This window comes from Lynx rufus, unplaced genomic scaffold, assembly GCF_022079265.1.
Source record: "Lynx rufus isolate CCGP_SWC_20201006 ecotype Redwood Valley unplaced genomic scaffold, mLynRuf1.p SCAF_25, whole genome shotgun sequence".
Classification (NCBI taxonomy): Eukaryota; Metazoa; Chordata; class Mammalia; order Carnivora; family Felidae; genus Lynx; species Lynx rufus.
Window position 1 is genome coordinate 15,980,626 of NW_025814840.1, and position 17,732 is coordinate 15,998,357.

The 17,732-nt window shown below is 50.0% G+C and overlaps 1 protein-coding gene across 2 annotated transcripts in view; it reads left to right on the forward strand.

Moving 5' to 3' along the window:
• SIPA1L2 (signal induced proliferation associated 1 like 2) overlaps window positions 1-17,732 on the forward strand; it is a 108,757-nt gene that overhangs the window by 68,388 nt on the left and 22,637 nt on the right. For both annotated transcript variants that reach the window (XM_047088736.1, XM_047088735.1), the window contains exons 11-16: window positions 1,022-1,122; window positions 1,523-1,626; window positions 3,894-4,282; window positions 11,366-11,590; window positions 14,913-15,066; window positions 17,298-17,517. In XM_047088736.1, the coding sequence (XP_046944692.1) occupies window positions 1,022-1,122; window positions 1,523-1,626; window positions 3,894-4,282; window positions 11,366-11,590; window positions 14,913-15,066; window positions 17,298-17,517 (1,193 nt within the window). The remainder of the gene's footprint in view (window positions 1-1,021; window positions 1,123-1,522; window positions 1,627-3,893; window positions 4,283-11,365; window positions 11,591-14,912; window positions 15,067-17,297; window positions 17,518-17,732) is intronic.

Below are 17,732 nucleotides of genomic sequence, written 5' to 3' on the forward strand. Positions count from 1 at the left end.
ACCCAGGAGAAGCATCCAGCAAAGTCAGGGACAGAAAGGGCGAGGGTGGTGTTCCCGGCAGCATCTTTTTGCACGTACTGGTTTTTTTTGTTTTATTTATTTTATTTTTTTAATGTTTATTTATTTTTAAGAGAGAGAGAGAGACAGAATGCAAGTGGGTTAGGGGCAGAGAGAGAGGGAGGCACAGAATCCGAAGCAGGCTCCAGGCTCTGAGCTGTCAGCACAGAGCCCGACACGGGGCTCGAACCCACGAGCCGTGAGATCACGACCTGAGCCGACGTCGGGCGCTCGACCGACTGAGCCACCCAGGCGCCCCATGCCACGTACTGTTTTGCAGTTGAGTCTGGAGAGGAGAGAACCGCCAGGGCAGAGAAGGGCAGAGAAGGGTCTTGCTGGGGGAACAGCAACTTCGTTACTGCTCTCACAGAAGCAGAGGGAAATGTCTCTCCCTGGATCCCTTTGGTTTAGGCTTAGCAGTCGATGTTTGTAACCAGATTCTGTAAGTAAGAATCGTTTTGTAACAGGAAGAAGTTTCCCGTCCTTTATTTCTTTTGTAGAATTACGTTGCCCTCTTTGGGGTTTTCATACCACGGAGTCCACCGAGATGTAGTCTAGAGCGAAACAGTCTTGCTTGTCCTTAAAATCATTAATATAAAGAAGTATCGGTTCCATATATTCTCAGCAGGAAGGAAAGCGGAAGAAAACGGAACAGAAGCAGTGAGCTCCTCCTTGGCTTACTGGGGACAGGTTTTCTGACCCTGGACAGCCCTCCCACCTCCTGGCATGGGCAGCCCTTTGGTGTCTGTAAATGGCCGTCATCCAGGTGCCTCTGTTGAGCCGGCAGTGACACCATAGGGTCCCCGATTACAGCCGCTTGAAGCACTCCTGGCAGGGCCGGGCCGGCACACGACTTCTGCTGAGGGCTCCCCCCCGCGCCCCCATTCCGGAGCAGCACCCCCAGGGGATGTGTCCGCGGATGCCCGGCCAGCCGGCCGGCCACTCAGCTCTGTGGTCTTTGCAGGTGCCAGTCTCCCCTGCTGCTCGAGCACCAGGGCGCGGGCCCTTTGGAGTGTGAAGGAGCCAGGGAGCGGGAGGAGGTGCTGGAAGGAAGCAGGCATCTGGGTAATGAGAAACCCGGCTGGTAAACTGGCCTTCCTCCGTGCTCTTCAACCCCCTTCCCTCCTTCCTCCTGTCGCTTGTTTACTCGTTCGTTCGTCCGTTGGCTCAGCCTACTTGGTGAGCACTGTCGTGGGAGCAAGCCCGTGTGGTCGGCGGGGTCTTCCGACGCCACGGGGCACCTCGTCCTGGGTGGTTGTGCTTGTGGTGCCTGTGGCAACGGAACATTGACCTTCTGGTGGTGGTCCCGCCCACCCTGGGGGTGTATCCGTTGGGGAGACCAGAAGGGTCTAGAACCACAGTCCCGCTCGTTGTCTCCACACCATTTTGTTCGGCTTCTGTGTTGCTTTGCTGTCTCGTTAACACTAAAAACCAGATATTCTCCTCTTCTCTCTTTATGCGACAGAAACCAAATGGCATGGCCCACCCTCCAAAGTCCTGAGTTCCTATAAGGAAAGAGCCCTGCAGAAAGATTCAAGTTGCAAAGACTCCCCCAACAAGCTTTCCCACGTAAGTCCCTCGTCCGTAAACGCCCCTCTCACGTGGCCGGCCTCATGCATCTCCGCACATGTCGCGTGAGAATCCGGGGACTCGGTGGCAGGCCGTCTACCTCCCAGGTCTCTTGGAGGCGAGGTGAAAACAAATCTATACATAAGTTACATTTTCTTTTCCCTCCTTGATTTCTAAAGAACCTCAGAGAAAGGCCACACGGGAAATTACTGGCAAAGCCAAGACTGTGTCCTCCAGCCTTTCGATCCGTGACATCCGGCATCGCGGTTACTAAACCACAGTCCTGTTTTTATGGTCAACGGTTTACGCCCTTGTGGGCGGTGCCAGAAAGTGCAAAGCAGCATACCCTGCCCATAGCTGGCCGCGTAATGATTCACGGTACTACTCGTGGCCGCTGACTAGCGGTCAGCAGCGAGGACTGACAGGTAGTGCTCCAGAGCGCCCGGCATGGGCTCCCGGGCATTGGCACATGCCGTTCCATGCATTAGCACATGCCGTTCCATACAGGCGGCCGTAGCTCAGTGAGGCAGAACTTCCTGTCACATGCGAAAACGTGACCTGTTGGCCGTTGGCCAAAAAAAGCCAACATTTGAAACTAGCTTAGTTTTGAGAGCTCGCAGGTGAAGAAATTTTATCATTTCCTGGCCTGAGCTGCTTTTTCCCTCTTTGTTCGGGAGTCACTGGCGAGCTCTGCAGCCGAGTGCCCGGGGAACCCGTGGGACCGTCCTTCCCTTAGCAATGTCAGGGGCTTGTCTTGAGCCAGCCTCACAGTAGCCGTTGAATTCCACCTTGACAAATCTCTGACGGTGGTCTAAGACCCCTTTAGGAAGGCAGGGGTAGGAGTAGACGTGAGAACGGCAGTGTGTGCTAAGAAGGTCAGGGGGGTGTGCTTAAGGATCTGACGGACGGCAGGAAGGAGAAAAGGCCAAACCACTTTAAGGTAGATCAGGGCACGAGTTGGCCTCATGATGCCAGCCCTTGGCTTCTGCTTCAGGCCTTGTCCGTCTTCCCAGGCTCTGAAGAGAAGCCAGTCGGCATGATTCCCTGAGTCAGATGCTCCCTTTGCTTTGTGTCTTCCAGAGACTGCAAGGAGAGCCCCTTCTCATTAGCACCGGGGGCATACGGTGACTCCGGCTCCCTCAGAGAAGTCACTTGTATTAGATCGCGCTTCGCGGTGGCAGCGTGCAGCCGTGCATTATCTCACTGGGCCCGCGCATTAATCATCGGAGCCCAGTATTGTGAGCGCAGGGAGGGGCTAAGTGACCGACCGGACACCGTCCCACCGCTGTGATTCAAACCCGGGTCTTGTGCCCGAACCCAGGGCTGGCACTGCAGTTTGTCACAGGAGAGATTTCTTTTTTTTTTTTTTTTTTTAATTTTTTTTTTCAACGTTTATTTATTTTTTGGGACAGAAAGAGACAGAGCATGAACAGGGGAGGGGCAGAGAGAGAGGGAGACACAGAATCGGAAACAGGCTCCAGGCTCTGAGCCATCAGCCCAGAGCCCGACGCGGGGCTTGAACTCACGGACCGCGAGATCGTGACCTGGCTGAAGTCGGACGCTTAACCGACTGCGCCACCCAGGCGCCCCAAGGAGAGCTTTCTTGATGAAAGACTGCTCCCCTCTCTGTGCTAATTTTCCATGCACCTCCGCGGTTTGTGTAACATTTGTTGATTATTTCCCGGTTGGTGACACCGCGGCAACACTTTCATGCTTCACGCACGAAGAATCGAACAAAGGCTTGAGATTCCCATGTAACTTAAGATGAGTTATGAGCCGGATTAGGAGTCTGGGACTTGTGCATAAAACCAGGAGAGTTTTTAAAAGTGAGTTTCTAGGGGTGCCTGGGTGGTTCAGTCGGTTAAGCACCCGACTTTGGCTCGGGTCACGATCTCACGGTTCGTGGGTTCAAGCTCCACATCGGGCTCGGTGCTACCAGCCTGGAGCCTGCTTCCGATTCTGTGTCTCCCTTTCTCTCTACTCCTCCCCTGCTCAGACTCTCTCTCTCTCTCTCTCTCTCTCTCTCTCAAAAATAAATAATAAAGATTAAAAAAAATAAAAATAAAAAAATAAAAGTGAATTCTAAAAAAACAAAAACCCATAAAAGTGAGTTCTGTCATTCATCGTCTCACGTTGCGGGGCGCGTCGAAAGGGTTCGGGGGGGATCCTCTGGCCTGTAGCTCTGTGAGTCTGGGCGAGAAGAAGTTTCACAAGGAAGCAGAGCCCGGGGTCTGTTTGACGCCCCTCCGTTTCTCTCTCTTCTCCAGATTGGAGACAAAAGTTGCTCCAGTCACTCCAGCAGCAACACGCTGTCCAGCAACACGTCCAGCAACAGCGACGACAAGCACTTTGGGTCCGGGGACCTGATGGACCCGGAGCTGCTGGGGCTCACCTACATCAAAGGGGCCTCCACGGACAGTGGCATCGACACGGCCCCCTGCATGCCCGCCGCGGTCCTGGGCCCCGTGCACCTGGCGGGCGGCAGGGCCGTGATCCACAGCCGCGCCGAGCAGTGGGGCGACCCGGCCGACCTCCCGGGGCCCGACGGCGAGGCGGCGAAGATGTACGCGGTGCACGGCTACGCGCCGCCCATCTCGGCCAGCAGCGCGGCCGACGGCAGCGTGGGCGACCTCAGCGAGATCTCGTCTCACTCCAGGTCAGTGCCCCTGCACCACTGGCCGGCACCGGCGAGGGGGGCCCGCTCGGTCCTGCTGGGGGCGGGGAGGGGCCCCGGGATGGGAAGGGCGTGTGCCGGCCCGGTGGGCCGGCCCCCTGCGTGCCCGGCCGTGTGACTTCAGAGGAAGGGCTCATGTCTCAGGTCCCACCATGAGACGCGCACCCCGGGAAGTCACTCGCGTGGGGTGTCGCTACTCTTCTCTTTAAATCGGAGAGAAAAAGCTGCACAGCGCGGTGGCTCGCTCCCGTAGGCACTGACCTCTCTCCCAGTTCGGCTTGTTGCTAAGTTTTTAGGAGAAGTTGGTGGCAAGCGAGGCGGCCCTCAGGCTGCAGCGCACGGTAATTCGGGGGGCTGTGCGCAGCTCCCTTAGATGGAGGTTGTGCCCGCTGAGCTGTGTCCCGGAGTCCCCTTTACCGAAAGGAGGGACCCGAGGTCCGAAAGTTCGTTCAGATGATTGGTTCGGTTTTTTAAAACAAAGACTAGCTGCATTTAACAGGATGCTATTCTGAGGTGTAGATGTTTAACACACAGTTACGAGTGGTTTTAAACTCCTGTGTGTGTGTGTGTGTGTGTGTGTGTGTGTGTGAGACGTATGTCTGTATAACATTTCAAAAACCCATCCAGTCTGTGATTTCTGCCTTCAGAGACTAGATGAAGAAATCCATTTGTTCAGAGGTGGCCGTGGACAGACTTTAACCACACCGGCTACCCCGATCTCCCTCTTGCCTGCGAGGCTTCCTAACCCGGCTCCCAGCTACTGTGGGACTTTCCCCCAGAGCCTTTCTCAAGGCCACTGCTGCCCTCCCCCTCCCCCCGTCTCCCGCCAGACCTTCTCCCTTTGTCACACAGCCACCGCCAGGGGATGGGGACCTCACGGAGTCTCAGCTGGGAGCCACGTTGGACAGACCCACACGCAGTCAGTGGGCACAAACAGGAGTAGCCGTGGTCACGTTCTCAGTGCCAGCGTGCAGAGGATCTCGGCTGTCTCCCCCGGAAGTTGTGGAAAATTCTTTACGTCAAACTTGCGCGTGTGCGCACATACTCACTGCTGCGGTCCCGCGTTTATTGTCCTGTGGCTAACACCTTCCTCGGTGTCTTACTTACCGCGTGTGTCACTCGAGGGCGTTTATGTTACAAGTCAAAGAAGACCCTCCCCCCCCCCCCCCCCACTAATCGGTTCACACAACAAAGGCAGTATTGTGGCTCATGTAACAGAAAAGTCCAGAACCGTCAAGGTGCTGCTGCAGCTCGCTTGATAACCACCCAAGACTGGACTGCTCCCATCATTAGGCTTGACGTGATAGGCCCCGAAATCATGGTGGGGGGATCCTCTTGGCTGAATTTGGCCGTGTCGCCTGTAGGCCCCCCGAGCTCACGCTCTTTTGTCCACAGGAAGAAAGTGTGGTTCTTGTCTAGTTTCAGCAGAAACTCTCCCCCTCACCCCCACCCCCAAATATCTCCTCACACTCCCTTGGCTTTCACCACCATGGTAGGGGGCACCATTGTCTGAGGCAGGGGGCGGCTGAGGGGTGGTGAAGACAGCTGCTTCCCCGGAAGAAATCGGGGTATTGTTACACCAGTAGAAGGGGGAGCGGATGCCAGGCAGGGGAGTCCTTACTGTCCATCCACCCCATACTCCGTCTTCTTCTACGGAGGCAGATGGAGCATAGGATGCGGAAATGGTTTTCAAGATAGACATTCTTCCCACTGTTTACCAGTTCTCTTTACTAACTTGACTTAAAATATGTTTAGGAATAAATAAATAATATAGGAGTATTAGCAGTGACTTCGGTTACCTGCATTATTCCTATCCTAATTTCAGGGACAGTTGAAAATCGGCCATACTTACAGAAATCATGTCGGGATTCCACCCGCTTCTAATGTCTCGTTCAGAGTTGACGAGACTTGTGACACGGCTGACTTCGCGATACCTTGTTAGACAAATGTAATTGGCATCGCAGATGGAACTGTGTCGTACTATTAAGGAAAATTTCTGTGGAACCTGCTTCTCAGAGCACCTTCATTTGTAAATAGAGGTAGGGATATTTATAGGATTTGAAGGAGATTTTGTTGAATACCTGAACCATTCGTTAATTTAGTGGGTTAGGCTATTAGAAAGTATATGAGAGTGCAAGATTGAATTTCTGATGGATTTGCCTTTTTTTCTACCTCTTTAAACTGAGTGCGTCCACAGCTGTTGTGGAAATGATATATGTTGAGGGACTAGGAGCCGTTCCCACCTGGCTGGGTTTTTTCTCGCGGTTGTTCGCTGACGGCGACTCTGAGGCCACGTTTCAACTTACACTGTAGGCTTTTGCTCAGTAGGAAATTAAGTCAGCAAATTGAATCTTTTGAATACTTCCTCCTGTCTGTCCTCTGACCTGTGCAGAAGAACTGGAGAAAATCAGATTTAAAATATTTTGACATTTTTAAAATATTCAAAATATTTAAAAATTTTTAATGTTATTTTATGTATATGTGAAATATATATTTTGTTTTTGAATTCTGTATTAAATATATCAATATTTTACACTTCCTTATTTCTTTTAATGTTTATTTATTTTTGAGAGAGCGAGAGAGAGGGGGACACAGAATCCAAAGCAGGCTGCAGGCTCTGAGCCGTCAGCACAGAGCCCGACGCGGGGCTCGAACTCAGAACTGTGAGGTCCTGACCTGAGCCAGTGGGACGCTTAAGTGACGGGAGTCACCCAGGCGCCCTGATATTTCACATTTAAAATATTTAAAATGAGATTTAAAGTCTCTGAGGGTGGAAGGAAAAGGAATTTTTGCTCAGTAAGGCCTCTGTCCGATTCTGCAAGCCCGAAAGGGCCTGTGTGTCTGTGGTGATGAAATCACCAGCCCCCTACTTTCTCCTCTGGTTCTCTTTGGGCTGGGAGCTGAGGCCCAGTGCCTGGCGGTCTGGGCTACGACTGGGAGCACCCCACGTAGGAGAAAGAGCAGAATAAACCTGGGCAGGGGCTGACACCAGGGCTGAGCACCTGGCGAAGATCACAGCCCGGCCCCCATGCCCTCTGTACCCCATCCCGTGTTTTAGTTTCTTTTTAGCCCTCACCCAGAGCTGAAATGGTTTGGGCCTATTATGCATCTCCCCGCATAAGAACTTAGCTCTGCCTCCCCTCACTGGAGTGTCCTGTTTGGAGGCCAGAAGGCACTTGGCCTGCCTCGTTCACTTGGTATCCACAGCACCCGCTACACTGCTTTGCACAGGGTAGGCCTTGGAATACGTGGGAGACGAGGAGGGCTGGGTAACCCCTTACCGATTGAGTTCATAAACCCACTGGGGATTTCTGCTGGAGGAGTAGGGTGCACCTGGGATCAGCTGTTCCCAGTTCCCAGTTTCAGGAGGCCCGATCAGTGGGTGGCACACACTTAATCCTCTAGTTCTGCTTTTTTGCACGACTGCCACACCCTCCCCCCCCCCCCCCCCCCCAGCGCTCACACACTTAACTTCCCAGCAGACGTCTGGGAGGAAAGAAACACAGAGTTGTGTGTGTGTGGTAGGACTGCAGGACTGTGCGGAGGGAGACAGAGGACTTCAAACTCTAAGACAAGCTTCCGTGGCGCAGGGCAAAAACAGGCGCGGGGAGGGGTGTGCAGAGGTCATCCAAGATGGGACCCCAGGGGTTTGCAGCCTGCTTTCTCTGCTGCTCAGACCTTTAGTTCAGCAAACCCATTTTTTTCTGCCAGGGGAAGGCGCTTAGGTAAGAGCTCAGAACACAAAGCAGGATTTGTATCAGCCTAACCAAGGTTCTGCAAAGTGAAATAAGTCAACTGCAAAAAAATAATAATCATTTCACGTTCTGGATTCTCTTGCAGAATGGCTCATAGCATCCCTTGTATATCATTATTCATACCCTTCCCTTAGTAGCAGTGATGGGAATCTGGCGGGTGAAACTCTAAAATGAGAACTTTAGTCTAGAAGGCAAGGATTCATGAAAAGCTTACTGCCAACATTCTAGAATATTTACCCATTTCAGAGAAAACTTTGATAATGATGTCACTGCTGCTAAGCATAGATTTTTGCCATGTTGCTCATCAAATCGATTTGGTGAATTTGCTCTTAGAGTTTAGTGTTTAAATATTTTATATTGGTGGGGTGCCTGGGTGGCTCAGTCAGTTAAGCGTCTGACTTCGGCTCAGGTCATGATCTCACGGGTGCTGAGTTCAAGCCCCGCGTTGGTCTCTATGCTGACAGCTCAGAGCCTGGAGCCTGCTTCGGATTCTGTCTCTCTCTCTCTCTCTCTCTCTCTCTGCCCCTCCTCCACTTACACTCTGTCTCTCTCTCCTTCAAAAATAAACATTAACAAAATTTTCTAAAATATAGGAGTATGATAGAGAGTTTGCCACCAATTCTCAAATGGTTCAGAGAGGGATATATGTAGCAAGATAGTAACAGTGAATGTAGGTGAAGGATATAGGGATGTGTTTCTACTATTTGTATACCTTATCCGTCGATCTGAAGTTTCTCAAAATTCGCAGCTTAGGTGGAAATCTCCAGGCCTCCATCTACAGACCCCATATGTTGGGAGTGTATCCCCGGTTGTATACCCGGTAAATGGAAAGAGTTCAAAGCTCCCTTTCTCAGTGCTCCTTGCTTCTTCCTTGGGTAGCTCGGGGCATGGGAAGGCAGTGACACATCTTCCCCCAGAGTCCACGATTTAGAGCCCAGATGGAAGGAGTTTTGAGCCACACTCAGGAACACCAGACCCACCACCCGTAGCTGAGTTACTTCATAGTAGTAAATGAGGTGTTTTATTTGTTTTTTTTTTAATGTTTGTTTATTTTTGAGAGAGAGAGAGAGTGCAAGCGCGGGTGGGGGGGTAGGGCAGACAGAGAGAGGGGGACACAGAATCCGAAGCAGGCTCCAGGCTCTGAGCTGTCGGCACAGAGCCTGACGCAGGGCTCGAACTCGTGACCCACGAGATCATGACCTGAGCCAAAGTCAGACGCTTAACTGACTGAGCCACCCAGGCGCCCCTGTTTTGTCTGTTTTTTAATTTTTCATATACCACAGTGCCTCCAACACGTAAACCCTCCAAAGTGAGTTGGTTTATTTTGTTACCCTCTTTCCTTCTGAACGTTTATAAAAAGCCCATTTTAATAACCATTCCTCATTTTGATTTTTTTCTTTTACTTCCTACCTTGTAGGATACTTAACTCTATACACAGGGTTTTCAGAACGGTAGCGCTCATCGGGTTTCGGAATAAGGTTAATATTTCATCCTACCAGAAAGCCTGCCACCCAGGGAGCCCTACGGTAAACTCTTTGAATAGCAAGTACTCCTACTTATGGACAACTCGTTTGCGTGCATCACTAACAAAAATTGACCTTCCTGTAATGCCTGCTCTGTGGCATGTATTGTTGTAAGTGCTTCGCTAATATTAACATAGTCTTCGGAGCAGTCCTTTGAGGGGAGGCCCTGTTACAGCCCCTTTCACAGATGAGAAAACTGAGGTTCAGAAAGCCTCCCCGGGTCTCACCGGGAAGTTAGCATGAAGACACAGCCAGTCCGGCCCCGGGGTCCTCAGAGGGCCCTGGCGTGTCAACGTTCCTGGAAGTGAAGCCCTCCTTGCTTTCTGAATTCTGGCACTTATCACTGCAGTTTGTCATTTGTCACGAAACTTTCTGTTGTCAGTTCTTCCTGAATTAAAAAAGATCTGTAGGCTTTTCTATTTCTGTGGGCGGGGTATACTGTCAGCGGGGAGTCCCTCTGGCCTTAGTAGCTCAACTGCTGACTTCAAACAATTTTTGTTGCGATTTAGGGATTCCATCATTTCAGTAGTAGTTTGTTGTTGGGTCACGTGATCGCGCAGCAAACGCGCATACGACCACCAGATGCGGAGTTGGCCTTGCGGTGTCAGAACCCACTCCCGTGCCCTTCTCTTCTCCCTGGAGGGAGCCTCTAGCCGGCTTTCCTCGTCCCCCTCCCCTCGCCTCTCCTCACTGTTTCCCGAACTGAATACCTGCGTTCCTGAGCAACCTTGTCCCGTTTTGCCTATTTGTAAACTTTATTTAAACATGGAACCGGGGGCGCCTGGGTGGCGCAGTCGGTTAAGCGTCCGACTTTGGCTCAGGTCACGATCTCGCGGTCCGTGAGTTCGAGCCCCGCGTCGGGCTCTGGGCTGATGGCTCAGAGCCTGGAGCCTGCTTCCGATTCTGTGTCTCCCTCTCTCTGACCCTCTCCTGTTCATGCTCTGTCTCTCTCTGTCTCAAAAATAAATAAACGTTAAGAAAAATTACAAATAAAGACATGGAACCGTGCGACATATTCTTTGTGGCTTGCTGCTTTTTCTACATGAAGTCTGTGAGGTTCACCCAAGGTGTTGGCAACCTCGGTTCATTTGTTCACAGAGTCTTCCCTTTATCCATTCTTGTTCATCGACTGGCCGTCCGTTTCGCCACTGATGATCCAGGTGGGGGGAATCGGGGACCTGTTACGATCAGTCCGCCTATCGCCATGGGTACCTGTTGCACACGTGCAGGGGTTTATCCAGGGCGCACGCTCAGGAGCGGAATTGCTGGGTCGTGCGCCACACAGGTGCACACCTTTACGGGCGGTGCCCAGACTGGTTTCCAAACCTTCTGCCTCACTTCTCACGCCTGCGGGCGGCGGGCGGGCCCTCCTTACCAGCCGCTCCCGTTGCTGCCAGCGTGGGGCGCGTGCCGCGTACTTGTCGTGGTTTGCGTCGGCACCTTCCCGGCAGCACTTGACGTGGAGCACGATCTTTTGGGTTTCCTCTCTTTCGGCGCATCGGTTTTAAGTATGTTGCTTATGTTTATATCTGATTTTCCTCTGATTGTTTTTAACATCCTTCCAGCCACAGGCGTACCGTGTGCACGTGAGCATCGTCGGCGCTGGGAAAATCAGGCACTCCCAACCAGGCCCACGGTGGAAGGACCACCCCGTCTGCCTGCTTGGCTCGATTTTGCTGCGGGGGGGAAGCACAGCGAGGCGAGGGGGGGAGGGGCCTGAGTCCGGCAGCGTGCTGGCACTGATGAAATCTGGTTGTATCACAGCATTTGTCTGCTCTTGTCCTCAGCGGTTCACACCATTCAGGAAGCCCTTCTGCTCACTGTTCCAAAAATAGCGGGTCTCTGGATACGTCCAAAGTCTACATCGTGTCCCACAGCAGCGCCCAACAGGTCCCCGGGTCCGCGTCCAAGCCCTACCACAGGCCAGGGGCAGTGAGCAAGTATGTCATCGGCTGGAAGAAATCGGAGGGCAGCCCGCCGCCTGAGGAACCCGAAGTGACCGAGTGTCAGGGGTAAGGTGGCCAGTGGCTCTTCTCTACCCAGCCTTACACACCTTTTGGGGACGGACTAAGCGGATGCATTTTTCCCCTCGACAGAAATATATTTTCTAAGAAGGAATAACCTAGAAACATCCTTGTACATCTTCTTAAATGTTGGCATTTATGTTTCTCTTTCAAAGTCTTCTCTTTCCTTGAGTTTCATGTTTAAAAAGTGAGAGAAATCCCTGTTCTGTGTTCTTCTGTCCAGAAAACTGCCTGCAATAGAAAAGTCACGGTCATGGGCTGTTGACGGTGTGAGGATAGAGGCTGTAAATAAACAAGTTCAAGGGCGATTTGAATCCCCCCCACTGTCCCTGAGTGTTTCTTAAACTTGTTGTGTGACGCCATCAAAGAGAAAGTATTCTACCCAATTTTAACATGACTTTGATTTCCCTTCCAGTTGTTTGGTTTTGTGGGGTCAGGTAGGGAGGGACATGAGGTGCCTCTTGAAAAAGAGAAAAAAGATGCCGATAATCCGTTTTATAACACCTGTGGAAGCTCTGCTGTCTCTCTGAAGAGACAAGTTAAAGAAATCACATGTCAAGAACGCAAAACAAGGATGGTCAGAGCTATTTTCGTTGTTTGCTTATTTTTTATTTTATTTTTTTAAATTTTTTTGAATTTTTTTTATTTATTTTTGAGAGAGAGAAAGAGAGACAGAGCATGAGCAGGAGAGGGGCAGAGAGAGAGGGAGACACAGAATCCGAAGCAGGCTCCTGGCTTCCGCTCGAGCTATCCGCTCAGAGCCCGATATGGGGCTCGAACCCACACCTGCAAGATCATGACCTGAGCCGAAGTCAGACACTGAACCAACTGAGCCGCCCAGGCACGCCTGTTTCCTTATTTTTAAAAGGACAGCCATGGGGAGCCTGGGTGGCTTAGTCAGTTGAGCATCCGACTCTGGATTTCAGCTCGGGTCATGATCTCGCAGTTTGGGAGATCGAGCCCCACATCGGGCTCTAGGTTGACCGCACGGAGCCTGCTTGGGAGTCTCTCTCCCTTGCTCTCTGCCCCTCCCCCACTCATCTCACTCGAATGCCCTCTCTCTCACTCTCTCTCTCTCTCTCTCAAAATAAAAAAGCATTTTTTTAAAAATAAAAAAATAAAAGGACAGCCTTAAGAAAAAAGAAACTCCCATGCACTAAACTGTGAGGCCACTGTGTCTGCAGCATCGTCACGTGTGGAGGGCGCACGGGGGGGCTGCCCTGATTTTCACAGAGCTCTTTTATGTCTTCAGCTTGGTTGATGAACTGGCACCACTTTTTTTCCCAGAAAAAGTGATCCCGCTTTTTAAATATGAAGAGCCTGCTGCTGCTCTCTAAACTAAAAGTCATTTTAGGGCTGAAATTGAACATGGAGTCTTTTTGTTAAAAAAAAAACAACACACACACACACAAAACCCATCATGTCAATAATTGCAAATGAGGTATTTAGAAAGGAATTCAATAGTGATAGCCACACTTTGTGACCACAAATGCAGATTTCTCTTTCCTTTTTCTTTTTTTTTTAAGTAGGCTCTGTACCCGGCGTGGGGTTTGAACTCATGACCCTAAGATCAAGAGTCACCTGCTCTACGGACTGAGCCAGCCAGGCGCCCCCATAAATGCAGATTTCTAACGATAACGTTGGTACTTCTGCCTATTAATACGTCTCCTGAGCACCTCACACAAATTCATCCGGAGCCTTCTGAGTTCTGTGTGAAAGCACTGTTTGAGGGCTCTCTGCAAGAGTCAGGGAAGGATGACAGGTGCCCATTTGGACATTTTGCTCTCCCGAGCCCCCCCAGAGTTTGTGCATTTGAACACACAGGTTTGAAGGCACGGACTCTCAGTAAAAGAAGGGCAGAGTCAGGAGCATCGTGAGGAGGAGGTCTGGGCATGTGGGCGACAAAGCTTTACTTCCCCGCATCACACGAGGCTAGTGCTGGGATTTGAACCCGGGCCTCAGGCCGGATCTCTGCGTGCTGTGCCGTGCCCGTCCTGTGGGGAGGGGGGCAGGCACCCCAGGACTTGTCCAGCTAAGTCGAGTGCCCCTTAAACAAGGGAACACACTGTAATGTGGAAGCGATGAATCTAGAACACCTGCAGACAGCAGAAACAGCGTCCCACCTTATCACCGAAAGATGCTTTGAAACGGATGGGCCAAGTCCGGTGCGTTTGCCACAAAGGATTATAGAATGTCAATGTCCCATTGTACACAAAAGATAAAACTCTGAAGTTTCCAGTCATCTCTTTAACATCACATTGTGGAACTCTCCTTGACCCAACCTGACCTACCTCAGCAACAAAGCAAAAGCCAGAGAGACTTCCAGATAATCACTGTTAATTTTGAGCACGTCCGCGTGAGTTCCTTACTCTGGTAATTTCCCAGAGAGCTGTTGGACTGTGACAAGATGGCCTTGCCTCTCAAATAGAGTTATCTCAGTGACACATGACAATAACATACAGGTCTGTCGCCCTGTGGCCCTGGGCCATGGATTCCTAGAACATTGCATTTCAGGTCATGTGGCAAGTGCCGTTCACTGCTGACAGTACAGCCACTGATGATTCACTGTGTCCTCCGGAATGTTCGCTTCCTCGGATTGAATTTCCAGAGTAAACTTTTAAAAATCGAGTCCCTGGTTTTCTCCCTGGAAAAGAGCTGAAAACAGTAATTCCGCTAGACAGTCTTTTGTTGTTCGTAAATACATTTTTATATCCTGATAATTAAGGGAGACAGCTGCTTTATTTATCCAAACGGCTTTGCGGAATTGCCAATAATAAAACGTGCTTGGCACACGCCTGAATCGATTACTCTTAAATTTCAGGCTCCCTCGGGTGCCTCTCTCTGTGTCGCCCGGGTGAGATGGGGCAGTGCAGTTGTCTACCTGCGAGAGGAGGGTTCTCTCGAGTCTTCTGAGAAACGCAAGGAGGTGTTCCTGCAAAGGACATATGATAATCTCTGATGAATTATTGAAAATGTGTTTTCTGACAGATTGGGAAAAGAAAAAGCACGGCCTTAAAAAAAAAAAAAAAAAGGCTATATTTTTTTTCCCCATCCAGGGCTTCAGGGATCTGACTTGATTCTGAATTATTCAGAAATCTACCTTTAGAGTTGAGCTCATTTCACACGTGTAAAATGACACAGGGGTCTGGAGCAAACGCGGCAGTGACCTGACTCCATAATTAAGAATCGCGCTTATGAGTAGGTGGTGGTGGAATCGGCGGATTTTAATCCTTCGGGCTACACGCGTTTTACAAATGGGCTGACCCCTCCCTCCTCTTAACTTCCCCTCTGCTTTGTTTCTGTGCAACAGGCTGTATGGTGAGATGGAGATCCTGTCCACGGCAACCCAGCACCAGACCGTGGTGGGGGATGCTGTTGCAGAAACTCAACATGTTCTGTCCAAAGAAGATTTTCTGAAACTGATGCTTCCTGACAGTCCGTTAGTGGAGGAGGGGAGAAGAAAGGTTAGCGACTTTCATGAGGCTTTGCAGTTACCAGAAATACCGAAGAAAAGTCTAAAGAGGCTCGGAAGTTTCCAGAGTCCCTCCTCGTGCGTTCTCTGTCATGACTCTACCTGGTACTCTGTGCATGGCTGACCGTTTTCAGGGGGTTTTTCTATCAGCAGGGCAAGCCCGGGGGAGGTGAGGAAGGGCAACTTTCTAGCATGGATGGAGAGGACAAGGGGCAGGCAGGCCTGGCCGAAAATCCCAGCTCCGGTGACAAGCAGCCGTGTGACTCTGTGCAAGTGACTTGACCTCCCGGCCCAGGGTCGTCCTCCGAAAAAAGGAGACCATGAAACGTGTACCAGAGAGAAGAAATAACACAGCCACAGCCTCTTAGCACTGGTACATTCTGGGTGATCAGAGGCAGTAGCTATGAAATCCATACTACCTGACTTGTTACAGAAATCTGTCCTCTGCTCCAAGCGGGGCACTGTAAATATGACGGAGCATGCAGCACGCCATCAGTCCCAAGGGAAGGCCATGTGTCCGTCTTCTAAGCCAACCTCACATTCGGTGGCACACCTTCATTCGTCACGTAGTAGTCCCCCGCTAACGTTAGATCACTTCTTGTTAACAAGTTGTAGCTTCGCTGTTACTACAGTCTCTTAAACCACTTGGTTACGTAACATAAAGGATTCGGAAGAACCTGCCAGTCATTTAGCTCAGTCTCCTCTTTTTGCAAGTTCCTGGGTCCCTACGTGGTGAAGTGAGAAGTTCATATAAATATAGGGTGTCAGAGTCAGGAACGGAAGTCAGATCTTCTCCCTTCTCATCCAGTGCTCTCTCTCGTCCAAATGAAAAGAAAAACATATATATATATATACATATGAGGCATCGCCATATTGACTGGGATCAGGGTAAACACCAAGTCTGTGTGCTCCTGTCTTCTCTATAATAAAACAATACTGCAATTAACCTAATTGTGTTCTTAGAATAACACTCTAATTAGATACTACCTGAAAGCTGCTTTAATCTAATGCGCCTGTAATCATGTTCTGAAGGACCTGCTGGTGTGTGTGAAGAGGGAATCCCAGAAGAACTCGATCATAATGAGCCTCTTTTTTTTTTTTTTCTAAACTTGTATCAAATCATATATACGGTACTGTATAAGCTTGGGTGCAGACTTGTAAAAAGGGGCAGATAGCTGTTCTTTTCATAGAAATGAGCTTCTCTCCTTGACGTGGGGTTTCCCCCCCCTTCTAAGACGAATCACCTTCCTTTCTTGGTGTAAATTTAACTTTGTAGTCGACACACATTCCAGCTGGACAGACCAGACAGAATGGAAGGAACGCATACAATAGAAATATGTTTAGCTTTCTCGCTGCACTCACAAATGTAAATAGCCATTTCTGTGTTTGTTTGATGCAAACATTCTGCCTTTTACTATTGTTTATATAAAAGGAATGTGGTTCGGTATGCAGAAGACGAAGTTGGAAAGTCAGATCTGATTTAATTTTTTTGAGTATTTTGACTACTGCTTCTTGAGTAAGAATTCTCCCTACCCTGTCTGCGAGTTAACACAATAATTTCAGTGGTTCCCTTAAATCCGGTAATGATCGATTACTATAACTCCATTTTCAACAATTATAATAGACTCCTGTGGGGGATCACTTTTAAGTAGACAAGATTTTACTGGACTGATAACCATTGCCTCTTGAACCTGCTTGTGTGGCCTAGAGAGCCTCAGTGTTCAAAATTGGTTTTATTATTTTTTTTTTTTTGGATGAGATTGAACCTCACATTGCAGTGGATTGATACAGAAATTGCCTGATATTAAAACGTAGTCATTTCAAATTAAAATCAAGCCCACGCTATGTGTGCTTTTGCATAACTGTGCCCGAAATGGCAGCCTTCTATATTTCCAGGACCTGGCGGTGTTATAAGGTTATGGAGGTTCCATTTAACATTTCAGAATTAATAAAGCTGCCCTTGTCTAATTCATGATAGTAGTTCACAGAATGTCAAAGGAGGAAAACATTCAAATCCAGTAACAGCACCAGAGCCCTGGTGTGTTTGCCTAGATGGCCCACGTGCCTGGTTTAGCGTTCCTGAGCTAATGGTTGATGCCTGCCTGCCTAGGGAGAATGCAGAGATGCTATCACGGTGGTACTTGTATTGCTGGATTTAGTCAGAGAAATTCCATGCTTTCAACTCTTTTGTGTCTGTCTTCCCCCTTCTCCCCCCCACCCTAGTTTTCGTTCTATGGGAACCTGTCTCCGAGACGCTCGCTCTACCGCACCCTCTCTGATGAGAGCATCTGCAGCAATCGGAGGGGGTCTTCCTTTGGCAGTTCGCGAAGTTCAATACTTGACCAAGCCCTGCCCAACGACATTCTGTTCAGCACCACCCCACCCTACCACAGCACGCTGCCCCCCCGCACCCACCCCGCGCCCAGCTTGGGGAGCCTGAGAAGTAAGTGTGCGGGGGCTGAACTTCCGTACGCGGGGGCCCTTCGGGTTGTGCCCCGTAGAGATTTGGGAGGGGTTAGGTTTCTTTTTTAAAATACATATTATTTGGTGCGTCTGCTTTGCTTTCCTTTTTTTTAAAAAAAAATTTTTCAATATGATACAAGCATCAGAGTGGATACTTTTTAGAAGTTAAGCAGTGCCGCGAGTGTTGAAGAATAT